Here is a 24,869-nt window from a genome sequence, read left to right as displayed (position 1 = left end):
GTGATTTTTATCTTTTGGATTGCCTGGTTAGCATCCTTTTTACTATATAAATAAAGAATTGTTTTGTTTTGTTTTTTATTTTAAGCCTGACAGTTACACTTTAAGATTCTTTGCACAACAGTTTGGGGAAGGTGGAGCTTGGCAGGCTGATTTAGGAATTGCATCTTTATCATCTTAATTGCATCACTATTGTTAATGATGCCTCAAGGCTCCTTCGGCTTACAGGGCTCCTGTGTTTTTTTTTTCTTTCTTTAACCATTTCAGCCCGTTGGGATTTTTCACATTATGCATCAGAGCAATTTTCACCTCACATTCAATCGCTAATAACTTTATCACTAATTATCACAATTTATTGATCTATATCTTGTTTTTTCCGCCACTAATTAGGCTTTCTTTGGGTGGTACATTTTGCTAGGAATTATTTTTTTATAAATGCATTTTAACAGGAATATTAAGAAAAAAAATGGAAAAAAATCATTATTTCTTAGGTTTCGGCCATTATAGCTTTAAAATAATACATGCTACCATAATTAAAACCTATGTATTTTATTTGCCTGTTTGTCTCAGTTATTACACCATTTAAATGTTGTCCCTATCACAATGTATGGTGCCAATATTTTATTTTTTTCAGTTTTGCATCCATCACTATTTACAAGCTTATAATTTAAAAAAAAATATCGTAGTATACCCCCTTCATGTGCATATTTAAAAAGTTCAGACCCTTAGGTAACTATTTATGTATTTTTTTTATTGTAATTTTTTTTTCCATTAAAAATGTTATTTGGGTAATTTTTGTTGTGGTTCTTCTTGCTTCCAGGAAGCGAGAAGAGGACGCTTTTTTTTTTTCTTTTTTTTCTGCTGGGGATTTAGATCAATGAACAGAAACCATGTTCCGTTCATTGATCTTAGGGCTACCGGGGAATTGCACGTGCGCTATTACACGCGGGAGTGCGCTGAAGCGGGGAACCGCAGCAGAGCAGCTGCCTGGATGTGAAGATCACATCCAGGCGGCATAAATGGTAAACTTTCTAGCCATTTTCAGGTTAGCAGTGGCTAGCTCTCACCTTATTTTTTTCTGTCAACTGCTTAAGGGATAGTTCTTTAGTTATTTTAATTTAGCAACAAGGATGAGAATTGGCTCTTGGGTTCATGAAAAGATATATATAGCTTTATTACAAAACCGTCACATATTGCAAAAAACCTATAAATACACAAATAAATCAACAAATCCCCCCACAAAAAGCTAAAATCGAAAGGCTACCCCAGCTGGGCATAATGACTTCACCAGATCAATAAGGGGCTGCAGTCCCCCAGAAAAAAACTTCCAATATAATTCAAAGGCAGTTCACGAGATAAATGCCCTTGAAGGCAAAGTGGTGCGACATCCATAAATTGATATCCTTGTAGTGAAGTCAGCATGTGCCAAGCAAACCTGTGGCAATCATGCAGTCACTGATAAATTCTTGCAACATTAAGATCATAGATCTGTCAGAAAAAGCATCCCCCCATCACAGGGTTAACTGACCATAGTTCATAGATTCATACTACACCAATGTAGGTGGTACTTGTTACAAGCACATGTATCTTCCAACCGCTATGTGCTATGCCTGGAATGTGGCAGCGTGGTCTGATTAAAGCAAAGCAGTGCAAGCTGTGGTGTTAAGCAAAGCAAGCTGAAAGTCCCCCAGTCGCAGGGAATAGGTGGTAATCTACACAGCCACATGTGATGGTGGAGATGTTAAGTGCAAAATGGCATGTGAAGCAAGTCCATATAAATTGGTTACGGTAACTATCCATGCAGCTCTATGCCAAACAGGTCCATGCGTGAAGATTATGATGGATAGCAATATGGAGTCGCATAGTTACCAGTCCTGTTCGAGTGGCCTTGCCATATGGAAGCGAGAAAAGGTCTGGTGAAGACTCTCGTAGTGTGCCCAGAGGAGTAAACGGCTGTCAGTCAATGCCTGACATGTTTCGCCACTCTAGCGGCCTTTTCAAAGGCTAGACAGCCGTAGAATGAACCTTGTAGATGCCATCAATGCGTCTTTTGAATGCCCAGGGGTACGCCCACCTCGCCGATGCCTCCCCAAAACGTCATCGCGCACGCCCGTCCAAAGCCATAGACGGGCGCGTGCACAGCGCGTCACTGGAATGCAAATGCGCTCCATCCGAGCGGCCCCCGGATGTGCAGCCTGCGCCAGCCGGGGATGCCGCATGTGACCCAATGCGCAGTAGCGAGGGCATGAGGGGAGGACCCGGCGAGGGAGGGCGGGCCATGGCATCCAAAAATATTACTCAAATAGATTAAATAAACCAAAATGAAAAATGAAAAATAAAAAGTTTAACTGAAACATCATAATTATATAAGTAATTAAATTAAACATATGAAAAGGGGACCAAACAAAGGAGGGCATAGGTTGAATGCCCACGACTGCAGGTCTCAAAGCCAGTAAACAAGACTGGCCAGGGGCTTCCAGGCAAACGGGCAAACGAAACCTAAGCCCAACACAATTATTTTTGTTATATACAGGAATGAAATGGGCAAGTGGCTCCCAGTACATTAAATGAAACATAGAATGGGGTATACAAATATATAACCCCACATAGTCAAAAAAGGCCAGAAAATTGCCAACAGTGGGAGGAAACCACAGTGCAGCAGGGGGGGGGGGGGGGGGGGGGAGGGAAAAAGGGGGAAGGAGGGGGAAAAGGAGGGGAAAGGGGAGGTGTGAGGATCCGCTCGGCTGCCTGCGCAGGCAGGCAGCTTTTTGACCACAGTTCAGGTCTGCATTCTGCAGGTCTCTGGAAGAGAGACCTTTTGTCAGTTTTGCAGCTTGCTGCTGAGGAATTTGCATACGTTTGTCATGCAGATTGCCTAGCCACACCCTTTGTAGGATTGCTCTATATATACCATGTGATATCACAGACCTGGGCTGGTCATAAGGGTTAGTCCTGTGAAACACTCCTGGAGTGTCAGCCTTGCTCATTGTTTGAAGATTAGCTTAGAGTAATTCCTGGGACTGCACTAGGCAGGTTCCCTAGTGCAGTTAGGATTGCATATCTGTTTTGTTTGTCTGTTGCGATTGTCCTGTCCCAGTGGTGGTCGACAGGAAGTCGTTCTGATCTTTGTTCTTGGAGGATAGATGGAGCAGCGGTTGCTACCAGCTATCTCTTCTGATCTGTCTTGCCTGGATCACACTCGCCTTGCGCTAGTGCTGTGGATCCTTCTGATCTGTCTTCCTGGATCGCACTAGCCTCTTGCGCTAGTGCTGTGGATCCTATCTCTCCCTTACTCCCTTATTCCTGTTTTCGTGTATCTGTCTTGTCTGCTACAAACGCTTGCTGGAGGCTCGGTGAGGTAACCGTTAAGCAAGCGCTCGCGTCCTCTGTTTCATGTTTGTCTGTCGGTGGTTAGCTAGGCGTGCTTGTCTCTGTTGTGCTTAACACGCGGAGACCGCGCATAAACGCGTGCACTGTTGCGAATGAGTGCGGTGTTCGCGTTTAGTTAGCGTTTGTTGTTTTCCTTATCTTCTCATTGTATATTTGCTGTGCCTTTGCTACTCTCGTGCTCTGCCTTGCTGTAGCCTTGTGTCACCTCTGGCAATCGCCTCTCTCGCGATTGCGTTCCTGCTTCATGTCTGCTGTTGTGTATGCACCGTCACGGGTTGGCGACTAGTTTGGTGCACACACATACAATCTGTCCCTGTGCTTAATCTCATTCGCAATCGCTTCTCAGGCGATTGCGTTCTCACTCAGTTTCCTTTGTTGTGTGTCCGCCGTCGCAGGTTGGCGGCTAGATTGGTGGTCATACATACATTCCTCATCTGTGCTTATTCGGTCTTGTGTCGCTGTTAGCAACCGCCATCTCCGGCGATTGCCTTCTCACTTTATCTTCCTGGTTGTGTGTTCATCGTCGCAGGGTGGCGACTAGTTTGGTGAACACACATACCCTCTGTCGCTTTGATCTCTCTCTTTCAGGGCTATCTTGCCCTGCGTTTCTTCCCTTCGTGCAATTCCTGTCTGGCGTGTGTGGCAGGGCAGAGGAGCTGTTCCTCTGCACTCCACAGCTCCACCTGCCGACAGGAATTTCCCTCTACAGGTGCATTGCACCTTTTGCTGGGTTCCCTCAAATTATACGCTTGTGGAGGATTTCCGCAGTGTCAGCGCACGCCCTGTGCGCTGATCACGGTGAGAATTCCACAATCGTTACAGGAGGGTGGTAAAAAAGGGGGGGAGGGGAGGGGAAGTGAGTGAAAAGGAATGTGCCACTGTACTACCAACACTACATGCTGAAGCCAGCCTAGCATGTACCATTTATGCTCAATCCATTTATGCTCAAAAATACAATTCCGCGGAAAGCGATGACCATCCCTACTAGAGAGAGAGAGAGAGAGAGAGATGAATATACCTGGCTATCTGGGGTTCTCTTTGGACAACTGTTGAACACAAAGGCAAGGCCATGCCTGGCTACAAACCCTTAAGCAGTGGCTGGAAGGTGTAATGGTTAAGGGCTCTGTCTCTGACACAGGAGACCAGCGTTCGAATCTCATCTCTGTCTGTTCAGTAAGCCAGCACCTATTCAGTAGGAGACCTTAGGCAAGTCTTCCTAACACTGCTACTGCCTATAGAGCATGCCCTAGTGGCTGCAGCTCTGGTGCTTTGAGTCTGCCAGGAGAAAAGTGTGATATAAATGTTATTTGTCTTGTCTAATTTTTCTTTTGGATTGAGCATAAATGGTACATGTTAGGCTAGCTTCAGCTAGTAGTGTTGGTGGTATAATGGATATGTTAGTTACCTACCATACACTGAGACCTGGGTTCAATTCCCAGCCACAGTATGTAAGATTATGTAAACTGTTTCAACTGCCAACTGAAGGAGAACTCCACAAACACCAATGCAGGTTGTAAGATTCAAAAAGTTTATTAAAAATAAAAGATAAAAAATACACTTTCTACTCCATGTAACCAATGAGAATTACAAACAACACAATCTAATATCACAGTCTTCTTATTATCTTCTGGTCTTCTTTCTATAGAACACTTCCGGAAGCTAGGAGGAAAACAACTGGTTAACAATAACACATAACCTTCCCACCCGGTAAGTATTTTCTCAGCGTTCCCACCCACTTTAATGAAAAATGGACCTTATTTGGATTTCCTAAACCCTGAGTACTAAAGAAATTTCAGTTTAATGCTTCCCTGACAAAACCATTATATAGTACTTTAAACTCTAAGTTTGCTGATCAGCAAAATCTTTCATAACTCAATAGTAAATAGAGTACTCTTGTTTTTTTTGTTCTCAGTCTGATCAATTATTCTGGCTATTTTTCTTGTTCAATAGTTCAGCCGTTTCTTAGGAAAAGCTAGACTAATAAATGTATAAGTTAGATGGTTAAAGGTTAATAAATTGGGGAGGCGCATGCGCGGCGCGACCGAGATGGCCACTTGAGAGAGGAGCTCCTGCCCGCACCACCGCAACCCGAGCCGCCATACGCATTCTCTCCGCCCCGGACACGCGGCTCCTAACGGGTCCGCTCACCAGGCTCTCCCTGCAGCTGATGCCACCCAAAGCGCCACCCAAAACCACCGCACAGAGAGGAACGATGGACCGGTATGTCCAGCACGCTACCTCCCAAGATGGCGCCGACAGCTTAGGCCGCGCTGACTCCACTCCTCCTCCTTCACAGGCCAGTATGCCCGCTGACAGCACACCGATCACAGCCTCAGTGCTGGAAACGACACTGGAAAGACACTATCGTTCCATGCACGAGTCTCTGCAGCAGCTTATGATATCAGCGCTGCAGGACCTTAAGGCAGAGCTCACAGGGCTAGGCAATCGCACGAGCACCCTAGAGGGGAAGGTGGACAGTATAGTGCAGAAACAGGCTGAGCTTGAGGAGGAACAACAGATAATGCTTTCAGACCTCAGTTCACTCCGCTCAGCCCAAGAGGACACGGAAAACAGAGAGAGGCGACAAAACCTAAGAATTAAGGGGGTCTCAATGTCAGTTAAACCTGATCAAATTGTCTCACACCTCACAGAATTCTTCAAATCAGTGGCTCCAGACATCCCTGACGAGCTATGGAGACTAGACAGGGCCCATAGATCCTTAGGCGAACGCTCATCTTCTGCCCAGAGACCAAAGGACATCATTACCAGGCTTCACTACTATGAAGCCAAAGAGGCCGTCCTGCAAGCTCTCCGAAAAGCCCCCTCAGTCACCTTTAAAGGAGATGAGCTACATGTTTTTAACGATTTATCTCTAATAACACTGGCAAAGAGAAGAGCTCTCAAACCCGTTACGCAACTTCTCAGAGACTCCCACATCCCATACAAATGGGGATTCCCTTTCCGCCTCATTGTGATCAGGAATGGAATGACTTTCTCCCTCTCAGACATTGATAACGCACCTCTCTTCCTCAGGCAAATGGGCCTTAAGATGCCCCCACCCTCACTTAACCCAAACCTCCGCTCACCCACCGCCTCCTCTCCGCCGAGGAAAGTGCGTCATATCGCAGAATGGTCCAAAGCACCAATCAGAAGCCTCACATATCCACAAGGATCGGAAGACATGGAAGCTCTCCCTACCTGAATGCTCTTAACACCTCATACCGTGATCTGAGACTTAATAATTTTGATATGTCCACATAAATGGTCATCATAACCAATGCCATCTACTACTCTGATGCTCTCATATACATCAGGTTTGAAAGAATCATACTTCACCACATCTCTCGAAATGACGTAGACTGCTACCATATATATCACTATATACCCATATTGGTTATACGTTTTCCATCTTTTCCTCCCTTTTTTTCTTTTTTTTTTTTTTTTTTATATACATATATATATGTTTGGATCCCGGGCGTCCTTTAACCACTAAGCTGGACGTGGGCTCCCGAGCGTCCATTTTTGGCGCACCAGCATTCGCCTCCGGAGACTCACCCCTGGGTTGCCCTGGCCTTCTAAAGGCTCGGACCCCTCAGGGGCGACCTCAATCCGACAACTGCTTTTAGTTGTCACCGTCTGTGGCCTCATTTTTCACAGAGGCTCTTATTTTTCTGATTTCACTGAACAATTGTTACTGTTATGGTTCGAGTTATACTTTGTTGTATTGTATGTGTTGTTTTCTCCCCATGCCCCCCCCCCTCCCCCTCTCCAGGGTACAGTGTTTGGCTCCTCTCCTACTATGTAACTATTCCAACCACGTAGATTATGGTTAAACTCCTGACATTAAACGTGAAGGGTCTAAACATCCCTCAGAAGAGAGCCTCACTTCTCCGAGATCTCAAGAGAATGCATATAGATATTGCTATGCTTCAAGAGACTCGCTTATGCATGCATGACTCAGTGCGATTAGGGGACAGACTCTACTCTGGGGTATATGTAGCCTCTGGACCGTCTACCCGGGCAGGTGTCGCAATCTTACATAAAAAAACCCTCCCTTTGCAAGTACACAAGACTATACAGGACCCCAAAGGGCGTTACCTAATTTTGACAGGAATGCTAGCAGGCAAACCTATTACTCTAGCCAATGTCTATGCCCCCAACTCCCAGCAGATCTCTTTTCTCTCTTCCTTCCTAACAAAACTTCATAAAATCTCCACAGGCACCCTCCTCTTAGGAGGTGATTTTAACTTGGCCTTCTCCTCCTCCATGGATCGTAGCCCCCCTACGTCACCATCCTCAGCATCCACACACGATCGCAACTCCCGACAATTCAGAATCTTAATGAGAAAATATAAGCTGGTAGATCTTTGGAGGATCAATAACCCTACCTCAACAGAATATACGTTCTACTCCCCCCCTCACGCCTCCCACTCAAGACTGGACTACTTTTTCTCCAACGCCGCTCTAATACCCTCAATTAAAGACTCTAGTACCCATCCGGTGGCCTGGTCTGACCATCACAGCGTAACTCTTGAATTAGACTGGCTCCATAAAACCCATAAACCCCTCTACTGGAGACTGAATGAGACGCTACTCCAAGATAAAAATCTGGTATCTGAACTTACTAAAGAGTTACAATCATTTTTCCATACAAACTCTGACTCAGTCTCCTCTTACGGCATCCTATGGGAGTCACACAAGGCCTTTGTTAGGGGCCTCTTTATAGCAGAAGGGTCTAGAAGGAAAAAATTATCCTCTCAAAAACTACTATCCCTTCATACTGCCCTAGCTAAGGCCCAAAACCTATACAAACTAGACCCAACACAACACCACTACACTCAACTTCAACAGTTAAAACAAAATATCCGCTCATTACAAACCACCCAAATTGAGAAAAGTCTGCGCTGGACTAAACAGCTTTTCTATGAACGAGGAAATAAACCCCACACAATCCTGGCTAGAAAACTAAACCCTAAAAATTCTCAACAATTCATATACGCCATGAAAGACTCAGACGGACATACACATTACAACCCCCAAAAGATCGCTCAAATCTTCACAAACTATTACGAACAACTCTATAATTTACCGGACCATGACAAAGATCCTACCTTTCTCTCTGCAGTCGACTCATTCTTAGCACCATTAAATCTCCCTCAACTAACGGATCCCCAACGGGACACACTCAACTCCCCTATAACTACTCTAGAACTGGCTGAGGTATTAAAATCATTTCCTTCCTCAAAATCTCCGGGACCGGACGGGTTGCCCTACTCCTATTATAAAAAGTTCCAACACATCTTACTTCCCCACTTAGCGACCCTTGCTTCTAAAATAATGGATGGACACACCCCCCCTCATACCATGCTAACCTCTCTCCTTACAGTAATTCCTAAGGAGGGAAAAGACCCCCAACTACCTCAAAGCTACAGGCCAATCTCCCTCTTAAATTCCGACCTAAAAATAATAACTAAAGCCCTCGCCAACCGCTTAAACCCTATACTTACATCCCTAATTAATAATGATCAAGTAGGCTTCATATTGGGGCGTCAAGCTGGTGACAATACCAGGAAGGCGATAGACCTCATTTCACTTATGAATAGAGACAATAAACCCTCCCTCCTTTTAAGCCTAGATGCCGAAAAGGCTTTCGACCGCCTATCTTGGTCCTTTCTCTTCAAGGTGCTTCGACATCAGGGCTTCACTGGTCCATTCATTACTCTCCTCGAATTTCTCTATTCCTCTCCTACCTCCACAGTTAAACTTCCCTCAGCTCCTATTCGCCCATTTAACATAAATAACGGAACTAGACAAGGCTGCCCATTGTCTCCCCTGCTTTTCGCCATCAGTATAGAGCCCCTTGCTAGTGCAATAAGACTCAACAAAGATATCCTAGGTATAAAACATGGAGGTCATGAACACAAAATCTCACTCTTTGCTGATGACATCTTACTCACTCTCATTAGCCCCTTAACATCCCTCCCTGCCCTTCACTCAACAATCTCCTCTTATGAAGCCATTTCAGGATTTAAACTAAATAAAGATAAAACTGAAGCCTTACCAATCAAAATCCCTTCAAATATGCTTTCGGTCCTAAAATCCCACTTCACCTATAACTGGAGATCTCAAACCCTAAAATACCTGGGGATCAACCTCACCACCTCATACTCAACCATCTATAAGCAAAACTTTCCCTCCCTTATTCAGAAAATTCTCCAGGATCTCCACAAATGGACGGCGTATAAAATCTCCTGGATAGGGAGAATATATTCACTAAAAATGAATATACTGCCCCGCATACTGTATCTATTTGAGACTCTACCGGTCCGGGTCCCTTCCATTCAGCTGGCTAAACTACAATCAGCATTCTTAAAGTTTGTTTGGAATCATAAACGTCCAAGAGTTTCCAAGTCTGTTCTTCTCTCTCCTAGAGAACAGGGAGGACTGGGTCTCCCACATTTAAAACACTACTATCAAGCTGCGCACTTGAGACAGCTGAAGGAATGGTCTGACCTAAGAGTCTTTTCTAAATGGGCTATAATAGAGGCCATGGAGGTCTCCCCACTTTCTCTAGCCTCCTACATATGGACCTCAAACCCCCCCAAACTGCCCCATAAGAACTTCCTCCCCACTATACAATTTACCCTCAGTATTTGGAAAAATACTGCACGGAAAGCCGGCCTGATCTCACACCCATCCCCACTATATCCTATCTTAGGGAACCCTTTGTTTCCCCCAGGCACTGTCCCCTCCTTTATAGCCAGATGGTACCTCTCAGGATACTATAATTTAAATAACTGGACAGACCCTACCTCTGGCAAACTTATCACACTCTCCTTGTTAAGAGAAAAAATGCACCTCCCCCCATCAAGACTCATGGAAGCGAACCAAATCTCCCACTTCCTTAACAGTCATGTCAGGGGGGCCCCCCCAATACCCTCCCCTACCACCTTTGAAAGAATCTGCCTTCAGAAGGGACATCAAAAAGGCTTAATTTCCCAGATATACTCTCTTCTACAATCAAACTCAGGAACCTTAAAGGCTTCCCACCTCTACATGAAGAAATGGGAAAATGCTTTATCAATTGATATAAGTAATTCGGACTGGGAAGATATCTGGGAAAATGCCAAACACTCATCTATCTGCACTCAAATCAAAGAAAATATATACAAAATCCTATTCAGGTGGTATCTGACCCCTGAAGTCCTCGCAAATATCTACCCTCACACACCTGACACCTGCTGGAGGGGCTGCTCTCACAAAGGATCTCTTGAACACATCTTCTGGTCCTGCCCAGTAATCATTCCTTTATGGGAAGAGATCAGCCATCTGATACTCTCGGTCACAGGCATTCCAATCCCATTAGACCCGACGATCTTACTCCTAGGCAAACCTATCCCTGGAGCTCCCAAACCTCTTATGCGTCTGATCACTCACATCCTAACTGCAACGAGACTTTCCATAGCCTCAGCTTGGAAAAACATAGCTCCTCCTAATATCTCAGAAGTTAAACTAAAAATTAACTGGATTATGACAATGGAACAGATGACAGCCACCCTGAGGGACACTGAACCTCAGTATCATAAAATATGGGGCCCATGGACCCTACACTCACCAGATTATATGCCTCCTTGAACTCACATCAGTTTCTGATGATTAGCTCTTCCCCTACACCGGAACCTTAGACCCCTTGCGTTTTTCAGGAATACCTTTCCTAGCTTTCTACACGTTGGGATGAGGTTGCCAAACACTGTACCCTGTTGAAACCCCCCTTCCTGCCAATCCCTTCCCACCCACTCCCCTTCCCGACCCTACCCTTCCCTCTCTCTTCTCTTCTCCCTTAAGCATACCCATACTACACCCCCCCGCTTCTACTGGCTTTACTCTCTCTAGCCACATTATAGGACTTAAACCAAGGACTTGCTCCTACGAACATGGCACTACATCTGTGCTCATCATAGCAGAACCTCCGGACACCTTTTACATAAACCATTTATATTCTCACCTCTGAAACTAAAAGCAAAGACTCTTCCTTCATTTCTCCAATTAAGCTAAGAGACTTACTCATACATAGATTTATTTCTGCACAAAAGCTTGTTAGAAACTGAGATCCTGGTCTGACTGAAAAAGTCTCTGCTTTTTGATATTCCTATGTGATCTGATTGATATTTCCAATGTTGTGTTCTGCAAAGTTTATTGTACCCATGCCTATATTTTTTCAATAAAAACTAGAGTTACAAAAAAAAAGGTTAATAAATTGGTTGGTTAATAAGTTAATAATAAATAATCAAAGAAATAAAATTGGTTAGTGAATTACTAAATTCTTAGTAAATTAATAAGGTTACTAGAATTAAATAAGAAGAAGAAAATAACTCCGTCACTTGTTCCTATGAGCAAAACTACTCAATATGCTTGCCCAAAAAACAGCAGAAAAATAAAAACACAACAGTTTCTTTATAAATCTCAGCTTCTGCCGCTCCTGTATGTAATCTCTTCTGTTCTTTTGCAGGACCAGTCTATTGCCAAAAAAACAGTCTATTAACAGGTACTTCTTCTAAATCTTCTTTCAACACTACTGGTAAAAGGACATATTAATCATTTCTCCTTTCTTTCACAGGAATCCAGTCGGACCACTCTTCCCATAGGTAAGTATTTCTTCCAATATAACTTCGCACTATCTTGTGCACCACACATAAATTAACCAAAATAAAATGGTTTCTTGAATTTATTACTTTGGTAAAGTCAGTAAGCTATAAGAGGTTAAGATAGGCCTCTAGCGGACAGGACAGTAGCTCATTTCCTTAAGCAGACTCACTTTCCTCACAATCTCACTATCTCTTATTCTCAGGCCTAGTATATGGGTAATATGCAGTTTCTGTCTTCCATAACACAACTGTTTTCCCATTACAGCAACCATTCAGGCTACTTATAAAAATCAAAATAAAATACAAGTGAGATTATATTCATCACAGTAGGGAGGATAGTTCTGAATTCTCAGCCTCCTAACACTACACTTCAGAAGTGGGGGATATTACCAGAGCCAAATTTACTGTAATTAAAAATGTTTAAAAATCTTTCTTGTGGCATGCTGATTTATCAACACATTGATCACATTTCATACGTGTCATCTTGAACGATTTCTTTTCCAGAACTTCAGTGTCAAGAATCACTGGCTATCATCTGTCTGGCTCTCTTTCCTCTCTCCTGGCTTTCCCACTCCTTGTCAGCTTTACAGGACTGATGGCTGGCTTATCTTATGGAGGATTGAAGAATCATCATGGCTCAGTAATTTTCTCCCAAAATGTCAGCTATCGCATCGTCTGGCCTGCTTCTCTTCAGCTGTGCCTGCTGCATCTTTCCCCTTCTCCTGTCTGCTCCAACTGCCAACTCAACCCCTCAGAGAGCCGTTATATCTTCCCTAACGGCTCCCCTGCTTGTGTCTCTGGTTGCTTAGCAACCTTCCCTCAGCCATCAGCTCTGCCTACCCACACATTACACATTACAACTAAGGGAAAAATGCCCTTACTTAACAAACCTGTGTCAGCAGCGCCTCTATTTAAAGCTGCTGACCAGGTAATAATATAAAAATAAAAATAAATAGATCCCCCCTCTTTCTACCTGCTACAATTCCCCCCTTCTTTAAATATTGTAGTCCTCTACAATTATACACTAAAATCATACATCAATACCAAAGGAATTCCTCTTGCATATACCTATCAGGTAATTTTCCTTGGTTAGTTAGAGTAGATTTTCTAATACATTCTAAATTTCCCACCCCCACCTCATTGAGGTGTATGGAATTCTCCCCAGTCAAAGCAGCGTTTACCTCCTCTTGTTCAAAATTTGGGATTCTCTCAGGAGAATCATAAGCAGTATTGGAACAGGAGGCGAAGCCACAGTCAACAGGCCCACCCTCTGGGGTGGAACACTCAGCACTCTTTGGGGGAATCCACCATGCTTCTAACATTTCCTCTGCACGAGGTTCCTCAACTGTACATGAAGCAGTCTTATCATTTTCCGGCAATTCCGCGGTACATCCCTCCTGGGTATTATATAACTTCAACAAGGAACGATTAATTCGTTTAATTTTTCTAGTTCCATCTTTCTGTTGTATCTCAAACACCGGAATATCTGGAAATAATTGTCTTATAACAATCCAGGGCTCTGGTTGCCACAACGATAATAACTTGCCTCTTTGATGAGCTCCCTTGCGTCGCAGTAAAACTTCATCCCTCGCTTTAATCTGAGGGTACTTATCCAACTTCTTTTTTTGTTCCTTTTGTTGCCGTTTTAACACTAGTTCTTGCACTTCCAACATCCTTCTCCTGTGATTAGTGACCCAATTTTCCGGGGTATAGTCACAGTGTTCTCCCACAAGACCAAATCTGAGATCAATAGGACCCGCATCATCTCGTCCAAACATCATTTGATATGGGGTAAATCCAGTACCTTCATGGATAGTATGGTTGTATATCCAAATCAACTCCTGCAAATACAGAGACCATCTCCTTTTCTTTTCTTCCTCTAATGATCCTAAAAGCTGGATCAAGGTTCTATTAAACCGCTCAGAGGCTCCATTTCCTTGAGGGTGATAAGGAGATGAATGTGTTCGACTTACTCCATATAAGTTACACAAACTTTTCAATAAATGGCTTTCAAAACAGGGACCCTGGTCAGAATGGATTCGTTCTGGGCAGCCATACTTTTGGATAACTTCCTGCCACACACATTTAGCTGCTGCCACACACATTTAGCTGCTACTTCCGCGGTCTGTTTTCGAGTTGGTACAGCTATGGCAAATTTGGTAAAATGATCCACCATGACCAGAATATGATTAAATCCGTCTGTTGAGGTATCTACAGTTAGGAAATCTATGGTTAGTACTTCCAGGGGTGCAGAGGTGTTCCACTTTAATGGAGACACTTTAACTTCAGCTCCTTTATTAATGGCACACTGAGGACACCGTTGGCACACTTGTTCTGTAAACCATCGAGCATTGTTACAATAGAATCTAGTCTGAAATAATTGTAACGTCTTCTCTGTTCCCCAATGACCTAGTTGATGGTGAAATTCAGGCAAGATTTTGACAGATAAGGACTGAGATAACACCACTTGTCTAGTAGTTTGTAATTGGTGCTTTAACCACTTCCCGACCGCCGTATGTACAATTGGCGGCCGGGAAGTGCACCCCGCAAGGACCGCCGTATTGACAATTGGCGGCGGTCCTTGTAGGGGCATGGGCGGAGCGATCGCGTCATCAGTGACGCGATCCTCCGGCTCCGCCTGGCGCCGCTCACCCGCCGCAACATCCCGCCGGCCATACGGAAGCGCCGGCGGGATGTTAACCCGACGATCGCCGCATACAAAGTGTATAATACACTTTGTAATGTTTACAAAGTGTATTATACAAGCTGCCTCCTGCCCTGGTGGTCCCAATGTCCGAGGGACCACCAGGGCAGGCTGCAGCCACCCTAGTCTGCACCAAGCACACTGATTTCCCCCCCCCCTGCCCCAGATCGCCCACAGCACCCATCAGACCCCCCCCTGCCCACCCCCCAGACCCCTGTTTGCACCCTATCACCCCCCTAATCACCCATCAATCACTCCCTGTCACTATCTGTCAACGCTATTTTTTTTTTGTATCCCCCCCCTGCCCCCTGCTCCCTCCTGATCACCCCCCACCCCTCAGATTCTCCCCAGACCCCCCCCCCCAGACCCCCCCCCCCATGTACTGTATGCATCTATCCCCCCTGATCACCTGTCAATCACCTGTCAATCACCTGTCCATCACCTGTCAATCACCCATCAATCACCCCCTGTCACTGCCACCCATCAATCAGCCCCTAACCTGCCCCTTGCGGGCAATCTGATCACCCCCCCACACCAATAGATCGCCCGCAGATCCGACATCAGATCACCTCCAAAATCCATTGTTTACATCTATTCTCTCCTCTAAACACCCACTAATTACCCATCAATCACCCATCAATCACCCCTTATCACCACCTGTCACTTTTACCTATCAGATCAGACCCTAATCTGCCCCTTGCGGGCACCCAATCACCCGCCCACACGCTCAGATTGCCCTCTGACCCCCCCTTATCAATTCACCAGTGCATTAATTACATCTGTTCTTCCCTGTAATAACCCACTGATCACCTGTCAATCACCTGCCAATCACCTATCACCCATCAATCACCACCTGTCACCCCCTGTCACTGCCACCCATCAATCAGCCCCTAACCTGCCCCTTGCGGGCAATCTGATCACCCACCCACACCATTAGATCGCCCGCAAACCCGCCGTCAGATTACCTCCCAAATGTATTGTTTACATCTGTTATCTTCTCTAAACACCCACTAATTACCCATCAATCACCCCCTATCACCAACCGTCACTGTTACCTATCAGATCAGACCCTAATCTGCCCCTTGCGGGCACCCAATCACCCGCCCACACGCTCAGATTGCCCTCAGACCCCCCCCCCCCCCTTATAAATTCGCCAGTGCATTAATTACATCTGGCCTTCCCTGTAATAACCCACTGATCACCTGTCAATCACCTGCCAATCACCTATCACCCATCAATCACCCCCTGTCACTGCCACCCAACAATCAGCCCCTAACCTGCCCCTTGCGGGCAAACTGATCACCCACCCACACCAATAGATCGCCCGCAGATCCGACATCAGATCACCACCCAAGCGCAGTGTTTCCATCTATTCTCTCCTCTAAACACCCACTAATTACCCATCAATCACCCATCAATCACCCCCTATCACCACCTGTCACTGTTACCCATCAGATCAGACCCTAATCTGCCCCTTGCGGGCACCCAATCGCCCGCCTACACGCTCAGATTGCCCTCAGACCCCCCCTTATCAATTCGCCAGTGCAATATTTACATCTGTTCTCCCCTGTAATAACCCACTGATTACCTGTCAATCACCTATCAATCACCCATCAATCACCCCCTGTCACTGCCACCCATCAATCACCCCCTGTCACTGCCGCCCATCAATCACCCGCTGTCACTGCCACCCATCAATAAGCCCCTAACCTGCCCCTTGCGGGCAATCTGATCACCCACCCACACCAATAGATCGCCCGCAGATCCGACGTCCGATCACCTCCCAAGTGCAGTGTTTACATCTGTTCTCTACCCTAAACACCCACTAATTACCCATCAATCACCCCCTGTCACTGCTACCTATCAGATTAGACCCCTATCTGCCCCTAGGGCACTCAATCACCCGCCCACACCCTCAGAATGCCCTCAGACCCCAGCCCTGATCACCTCGCCAGTGCATTGCTTGCATCTATTCCCCCCTCTAATCACACCTTGAGACACCCATCAATCACCTCCTGTCACCCCCTAGCACACCTACCCATCAGATCAGGCCCCAATTTGCCCCGTGTGGGCTCCTGATCACTCGGCCAAACCCTCAGATCCCCCTCAGACCCCCTTCCGATCACCTCCCCAGTGCATTGATTGCATCTATTTTCCCCTCTAACCACCCCCTGAGACACCCATCAATCACCTCCTGTCACCCCCCTAGCACTCCTATCCATCAGATCAGGCCCAATACAACCTGTCATCTAAAAGGCCACCCTGCTTATGACCGGTTCCACAAAATTCGCCCCCTCATAGACCACCTGTCATCAAAATTTGCAGATGCTTATACCCCTGAACAGTCATTTTGAGACATTTGGTTTCCAGACTACTCACGGTTTTGGGCCTGTAAAATGCCAGGGCGGTATAGGAACCCCACAAGTGACCCCATTTTAGAAAAAAAGACACCCCAAGGTATTCTGTTAGGTGTATGACGAGTTCATAGAAGATTTTATTTTTTGTCAAAAGTTGATTTTTATTGTTTTTTCTTCACAAAGTGTCATTTTTCACTAACTTGTGACAAAAAATAAAATCTTCTATGAACTCGCCATACACCTAACGGAATACCTTGGGGTGTCTTCTTTCTAAAATGGGGTCACTTGTGGGGTTCCTATACTGCCCTTGCATTTTAGGGGCCCTAAACCGTGAGGAGTAGTCTAGAAAACAAATGCCTCAAAATGACCTGTGAATAGGACGTTTGGCCCCTTAGCGCACCTAGGCTGCAAAAAAGTGTCACACATGTGGTACCGCCGTACTCAGGAAAAGTAGTATAATGTGTTTTGGGGTGTATTTTTACACATACCCATGCTGGGTGGGAGAAATTTCTATGTAAATGGACAATTGTGTGTAAAAAAATCAAACAATTGTCATTTACAGAGATATTTCTCCCACTTAGCATGGGTATGTGTAAAAATACACCCCAAAACGCATTATACTACTTCTCCTGAGTACGGCGGTACCACATGTGTGGCACTTTTTTTTACACCCTAAGTACGCTAAGGGGCCCAAAGTCCAATGAGTACCTTTAGGATTTCGCAGGTCATTTTGCGACATTTGGTTTCAAGACTACTCCTCACGGTTTAGGGCCCCTAAAATGCCAGGGCAGTATAGGAACCCCACAAATGACCCCATTCTAGAAAGAAGACACCCAAAGGTATTCCGTACGGAGTATGGTGAGTTCATAGAAGATTTTATTTTTTGTCACAAGTTAGCGGAAAATGACACTTTGTGAAAAAAACAATTAAAATCAATTTCCGCTAACTTGTGACAAAAAAATAAAAACTTCTATGAACTCACCATACTCCTAACGGAATACCTTGGGGTGTCTTCTTTCTAAAATGGGGTCATTTGTGGGGTTCCTATACTGCCCTGGCATTTTAGGGGCCCTAAACCGTGAGGAGTAGTCTTGAAACAAAAATGACCTGTGAAATCCTAAAGGTACTCATTGGACTTTGGGCCCCTTAGTGCAGTTAGGGTGCAAAAAAGTGCCACACATGTGGTATCGCCGTACTCGGGAGAAGTAGTATAATGTTTTTTGGGGTGTATTTTTACACATACCCATGCTGGGTGGGAGAAATACTTCTGTAAATGACAATCTTTTGATTTTTTTTACACACAATTGTCCATTTACAGAGGTATTTCTCCCCCCCAGCATGGGTATGTGTAAAAATACACCCCAAAACACATTGTACTACTTCTCCCGAGTATGGCGATACCACATGTGTGGCACTTTTTTGCACCCTAACTGCGCTAAAGGGCCCAAAGTCCAATGAGTACCTTTAGGATTTCACAGGTCATTTTGAGAAATTTCGTTTCAAGACTACTCCTCACGGTTTAGGGCCCCTAAAATGCCAGGGCAGTATAGGAACCCCACAAATGACCCCATTTTAGAAAGAAGACACCCCAAGGTATTTCGTTAGTAGTATGGCGAGTTCATAGAAGATTTTATTTTTTGTCACAAGTTAGCAGAAATTGATTTTAATTGTGTTTTTTCACAAAGTGTCATTTTCCGCTAACTTTTCGGTTTGTAGATAAGCAACTGGGTTGTTATCGGTATATACCGTAAATTTTGCCCCATTTAAATACTCAGCAAACTTTTCTGTAACAGCCCATACTACTGCTAACAATTCCAACTTGAAAGAACTATAGTTTTCCATTTTTCTTTCAGTGTCCCTTAAGCCCCTACTGGCGAAAGCTATGACTCGCTCTTTTCCATTTTGAATCTGTGCAAGTATAGCTCCTAAACCTCTCATACTTGCATCAGTATAAACTCTGAAAGGTTCACTGAAATCTGCAAAAGCCAATATAGGAGGTGTAGTAATTTGTTTTTTTAGCCACTCGAATGCCTTTTCTTGCTCTGGGCCCCAAGAAACTGCTTCTTTCCCGGACTTGGCTTTAGCTCCTTTTAAAAGTAAATGTAATGGGCCAGCATGTTGTGCAAATTTCGGGATAAATTTCCGATAATAACTAGCCATGCCTAAGAAGGATCGTACCTCGGTGACATTCTTGGGCGGTTTCCAGTTCTGAATGACCTCCACTTTATCTGGGCTAGGTTGAACTCCCTCTTTCGTAATCTGATGTCCCAAAAAAGAAACTTTTTGTCTAAACAAATGACACTTTTGTGGCTTAAGTTTGAATCCGAATTGTTGTAACCGTTGAAATACTGACTGTAAATGTTGTATGTGCTGAGAAAAAGAAGAAGAAAAAACAATAATATCATCCAAATAAATTAATAAATGGTCATAATTAAAATCTCGCAGACATGCCTCCATTGCTCGTTGGAACGTAGCAGGAGCATTCGTTAATCCAAACGGCATGCGATTGAACTGAAATAGGCCCATAGGGGTGATGAAAGCAGTTTTCTCCTTATCTCTCGGGTCCATGGCTATCTGCCAATATCCACTATGTAAGTCAAGAGTGGAAAAATATTGGGCCTTTCCTAATGTCATTAACCCTCTGGGGGCTAATCCCGAGCTGAGCTCGGGGTAAGCCGCCACAGAGGATTTCTCAGGCCCTGGTGGGCCGATTTGCATAATTTTTTTTTTGTTGCACGCAGCTAGCACTTTGCTAGCTGCGTGTATATACCGATCGCCGCCGCTCCGCGCTGATTCGCCGCTACCCGCCGTGCCGCGCCGCTCCCCCCCCAAGACCCCGTGCGCAGCCTGGCCAATCAGTGCCAGGCAGCGCTGAGGGGTGGATCGAGACTCCCTCTGATGTCACAACGTCGTTGACATCGATGACGTCATCCCGATCGTCGCCATGGCGATGGGGGAAGCCAAACAGGAAATCTCGTTCTGAACGGGATTTCCTGTTTGCTTTGATTGCCGGAGGCGATCGGAGGGGCTGCACAGCGGCTATCATGTAGCGAGCCCTGGGCTCGCTACATGATTTAAAAATAAAAATTTTTAAAAAATAGTGCTGCGCCACCTCCTGGGCGATATAATTGTAACCCCCAGGAGGTTAAAGAATAATCAATTCGGGGAAGAGGGTATGCATCCCGAACAGTTACAGCATTCAATTTTCTATAATCCACACAGAAACGTAAGGTTCCATCCTTTTTCTTAACTAGGACAATTGGGGCTGCCCATGGGCTCTTGCTTTCCTCCACTACCCCTGTCTGGATCATCTCATGGAGCATGGTTTTGACTTCTTGATAGAGGAGAGGAGATAGATGTCGATAACGCTCTCGAATAGGCATATGATTCTCAGTATTTATCCGGTGTGAGATCTGATCAGCACATCCCAAGTCCATTTCTCCCTGAGAAAACACTTCAAGGTTGGTTTTAATGAGATACATAATTTCAGCTTTCTGACTATAAGTAAAAGATTCCCCATCAAGAGCCATAGCCTGAATAATTCTCTCCACCACTGCGCGTTCCTGGTCCTGAGTACATGCAGAATCTTGGGTGGACTCAAAGAAACAATTCCCTTTGTTTCCAGCAGATACCACTTCAATGGGATAAACTCTAGCTATTAACGTCCCAGCCGGTACTATTACGTCTTCATTATTACAATTCATTATCCTTACTGGAAGGGTTCCTTTTTTTATAACCGCCATTGTTCGAGCAACTAAGACTCCGGTCCTATTAATCTCAGGTTCAATAATAACTGTGACTCCAGTAGTGGGCTGATGCGTTCCCACTGATAACTGAAATATTCTTTCGGCTTGGGCAGGGACTCTTATGACTCGGCTATAAGGGGATCGTATGAGTCCCAATTCTCCGTGACAACCGTCAACATGTTGTTGAGCTTTTCCCATCTTTATTAACTGTTGATACACCATCCGATCTGGTTGTGATTTTGGAAGAACTCCCAATCGGTCTCGATGGTAATAATTAAAGAGTTGCAAATTTAAATCTTTAAGAATATTCATGCCCAAAATTACTGGTTCAGCTGATACTTTCTTATTCTTAACTATCAAAATTCCCCGTTTGGGTAACTGAACTCCTTCAATCTGTAATGTCATCCACGTTATTCCTTTGACCAGTACAGGTAAATGATTAGCAGCAGTTAATGATACCCAAGAGTTTTGAATTCCAGTTGTTTTTTCTGGGTAAGTTTTAATAAAGAAATCCTCTTCCATTGTAGTCACTTGAGAACCCGTATCAATTAAACAGTTAACAAGGCGATTATCCAATAAAACACAAATTTTTGGACATTGACCTACTATTTGATGGTTTATTTCCTCTTCTGGGGTCATTCCATTTCTTCCCACCGTGTGACCCTCCACCGTAGGATATTTCAGTTTAAATATGGTCGTCGCTCCAACCGCCTACGGTTTGTACAGTTTCTAGCCATGTGTCCTTCTCTCCCACAATTCCAACAAACAAATGGGAGCTCCTTCTCATAATTGTTCCTAGATGATGGAACTAGTGTTGGGCGAACACCTGGATGTTCGGGTTCGGGAAAGTTCGCCGAAACATGGCCGCGATGTTCGGCATGTTCGGGCCGAACCCCGAACTCCCCGAACATCCCGCTTTTGGGGGCCCTATGGGGTCGCAGGCATAAGGGGGGAGCATGCCCCGATCACGGGGGGGGGGGGGGGGTCGGAAATTCCCCCCACCCCCTCCGCTAGCACTCCCCCCTCTGCCCGCTTCCCCATACAAAAGTTTAAGGAAGTAAAACAGTACCGGTGGTAGTGGGTGGCTGGCAGTGGGCGGCACTATGAAGTGAGTGACTGAGGAGGAGGAGTCCGGAGAGTGACGCGTTGAGGGAGGCCGGGCAGCGGGCGGTTCAGCAGTAGTACTGAACCGCCCGCTGCCCGGCCTCCCTCAACGCGTCACTCTCCGGACTCCTCCTCCTCAGTCACTCACTTCATAGTGCCGCCCACTGCCAGCCACCCACTACCACCGGTACTGTTTTACTTCCTTAAACTTTTGTATTGGGAAGCGGGCAGAGGGGGGAGCGCTAGCGGAGGGGGTGGGGGGAATTTCCGACCCCCCCCCCCCCCGCGATCGGGGCATGCTCCCCCCTTATGCCTGCGACCCCATAGGGGGGCAGTATTCGGCCGAACAGGGCCCTGTTCGGCGGCCATTTAGTAGTTCGGGGCGAACCCGAACTTAAAAGGCCGAACACCATCAGGTGTTCGGCCGAACGCGAACATCACCCGAACAGTGGCGAACACTGTTCGCCCAACACTAGATGGAACATCATCAGACGAGGATGGTCTCTCTTTCCGCAATTTCTGTATCTCCTCAGTCAACTGTTGAACGGCCCCAGTCAATATCTCCAATTCCCCCTTCCTAAATTCTTTTGGCTCTTGAATTGGTAAAGTAGGTACCTGCACACTTCTTTGGAATGACGTAGTCTGCATGGCCTCTTCCTCTTGCTGGTATTTTACTGCCAAGCTTTGCAATTTATAAAATCCAATTTTTCGATCTCTTTCTAATTTTTCCTTAAGATGTTGTCGAGTGGTTCCACTCCTCAAACCCAACAAAAACTGATGTACCAACCAAGCCTCGGCATCTACATGAGAAATCTCACCCTCTTCCAGCTCCTTTTGGGTTAGAGCATTCATTAAATCTTTCAGAGCATTTGCAAATTGGGGAATAGACTCTTCTCTCTTTTGTATCCGGTCAATAAATCGCTTACGCAAGATGTGTAAGTCAGCTGGGTCGCCAAATATCTCCTCTAGAATCTCAACAATAGCCTCCAATGGGGTAGGTTCAGGAAATTCAGATGTCACTACGGTCTTCCGTGCATCCCCTTCCAACGCTAGAATAGCTATTTCTCGTTGGATCTCAACTGGAACCTTATAAGCCTTAACAGCACTACGTATTCGTTCAATCCAATCTCGTAACAGCATGTTGTGGCCATTAAATTTAGGTAAATAGGTGGCCAGAAGCCCAACAGGTGTCATCTGATAAGCAGAGGGTGTTAAGTGGGATTTTTCCCCCGCAGCGGCACTGGTTCCTGGAGTGGGGCCTTGGCCCTCTGACTGTAACTCCGCCTCCATCCTGCCGACTACGCCAAAATTATGTAAACTGTTTCAACTGCCAACTGAAGGAGAACTTCCACAAACACCAATGCAGGTTGTAAGATTCAAAAAGTTTATTAAAAATAAAAGATAAAAAATACACTTTCTACTCCATGTAACCAATGAGAATTACAAACAACACAATCTAATATCACAGTCTTCTTATTATCTTCTGGTCTTCTTTCTATAGAACACTTCCGGAAGCTAGGAGGAAAACAACTGGTTAACAATAACACATAACCTTCCCACCCGGTAAGTATTTTCTCAGCGTTCCCACCCACTTTAATGAAAAATGGACCTTATTTGGATTTCCTAAACCCTGAGTACTAAAGAAATTTCAGTTTAATGCTTCCCTGACAAAACCATTATATAGTACTTTAAACGCTAAGTTTGCTGATCAGCAAAATCTTTCATAACTCAATAGTAAATAGAGTACTCTTGTTTTTTTTGTTCTCAGTCTGATCAATTATTCTGGCTATTTTTCTTGTTCAATAGTTCAGCCGTTTCTTAGGAAAAGCCAGACTAATAAATGTATAAGTTAGATGGTTAAAGGTTAATAAATTGGTTGGTTAATAAGTTAATAATAAATAATAAAAGAAATAAAATTGGTTAGTGAATTACTAAATTCTTAGTAAATGAATAAGGTTACTAGAATTAAATAATAAGAAGAAAATAACTCCGTCACTTGTTCCTATGAGCAAAACTACTCAATATGCTTGCCCAAAAAACAGCAGAAAAATAAAAACACAACAGTTTCTTTATAAATCTCAGCTTCTGCCGCTCCTGTATGTAATCTCTTCTGTTCTTTTGCAGGACCAGTCTATTGCCAAAAAAACAGTCTATTAACAGGTACTTCTTCTAAATCTTCTTTCAACACTACTGGTAAAAGGACATATTAATCATTTCTCCTTTCTTTCACAGGAATCCAGTCGGACCACTCTTCCCACAGGTAAGTATTTCTTCCAATATAACTTCGCACTATCTTGTGCACCACACATAAAATAACCAAAACAAAATGGTTTCTTGAATTTATTACTTTGGTAAAGTCAGTAAGCTATAAGAGGTTAAGATAGGCCTCTAGCGGACAGGACAGTAGCTCATTTCCTTAAGCAGATTCACTTTCCTCACAATCTCACTATCTCTTAGTCTCAGGCCTAGTATATGGGTAATATGCAGTTTCTGTCTTCCATAACACAACTGTTTTCCCATTACAGCAACCATTCAGGCTACTTATAAAAATCAAAATAAAATACAAGTGAGATTATATTCATCACAGTAGGGAGGATAATTCTGAATTCTCAGCCTCCTAACACTACACTTCAGAAGTGGGGGATATTACCAGAGCCAAATTTACTGTAATTAAAAATTTTTTTCCAGCACTTCAGTGTCAAGAATCACTGGCTATCATCTGTCTGGCTCTCTTTCCTCTGTCTGAAATCTCTCTCCTAGGGTTGCCACCTTTTGACTGAAAAAATACCGGCTTTAGGGTGTGGCCTGGAGGTGTGGCCTAAAAGTGGGAGGGGTTTGTTACGACCTTTTTTTCAAACATAGCACAAGAAAGTTGAATATTTACAGAAATAGAAACAAATGTTAAAGGGATCCTAAAGGCAAGGAT

At 44.6% G+C, this 24,869-nt stretch overlaps 1 protein-coding gene across 1 annotated transcript; it reads right to left on the bottom strand.

Moving 5' to 3' along the window:
• Positions 1-19,741: 19,741 nt before the first annotated feature.
• Positions 19,742-23,233, bottom strand: LOC137536745 (uncharacterized). Its single transcript, XM_068258962.1, has 3 exons — positions 22,417-23,233; positions 20,206-21,255; positions 19,742-19,752 (listed from the first exon to the last, which is right to left on the bottom strand). The coding sequence occupies exons 1-3, from the start codon at positions 23,231-23,233 to the stop codon at positions 19,742-19,744; spliced, it is 1,878 nt and encodes a 625-aa protein (XP_068115063.1).
• Positions 23,234-24,869: the final 1,636 nt, after the last annotated feature.

The sequence above is a fragment of the Hyperolius riggenbachi genome, chromosome 10, assembly GCF_040937935.1.
Source record: "Hyperolius riggenbachi isolate aHypRig1 chromosome 10, aHypRig1.pri, whole genome shotgun sequence".
Classification (NCBI taxonomy): Eukaryota; Metazoa; Chordata; class Amphibia; order Anura; family Hyperoliidae; genus Hyperolius; species Hyperolius riggenbachi.
The sequence above is the reverse complement of the archived record's forward strand: the minus strand, read 5'-3'. Positions and strand labels throughout refer to the sequence as shown.

Excerpts from the sequence above, each read along its gene's own strand:
- LOC137536745 (XM_068258962.1), bottom strand. The coding sequence starts at position 23,233 with ATGGAGGCGGAGTTACAGTCAGAGGGCCAAGGCCCCACTCCAGGAACC. Across the intron at positions 21,256-22,416 it reads GTCTGATGATGTTCCATCTA|GAATAACGTGGATGACATTA; the intron begins GTGTTGGGCGAA and ends TACTGGTCAAAG.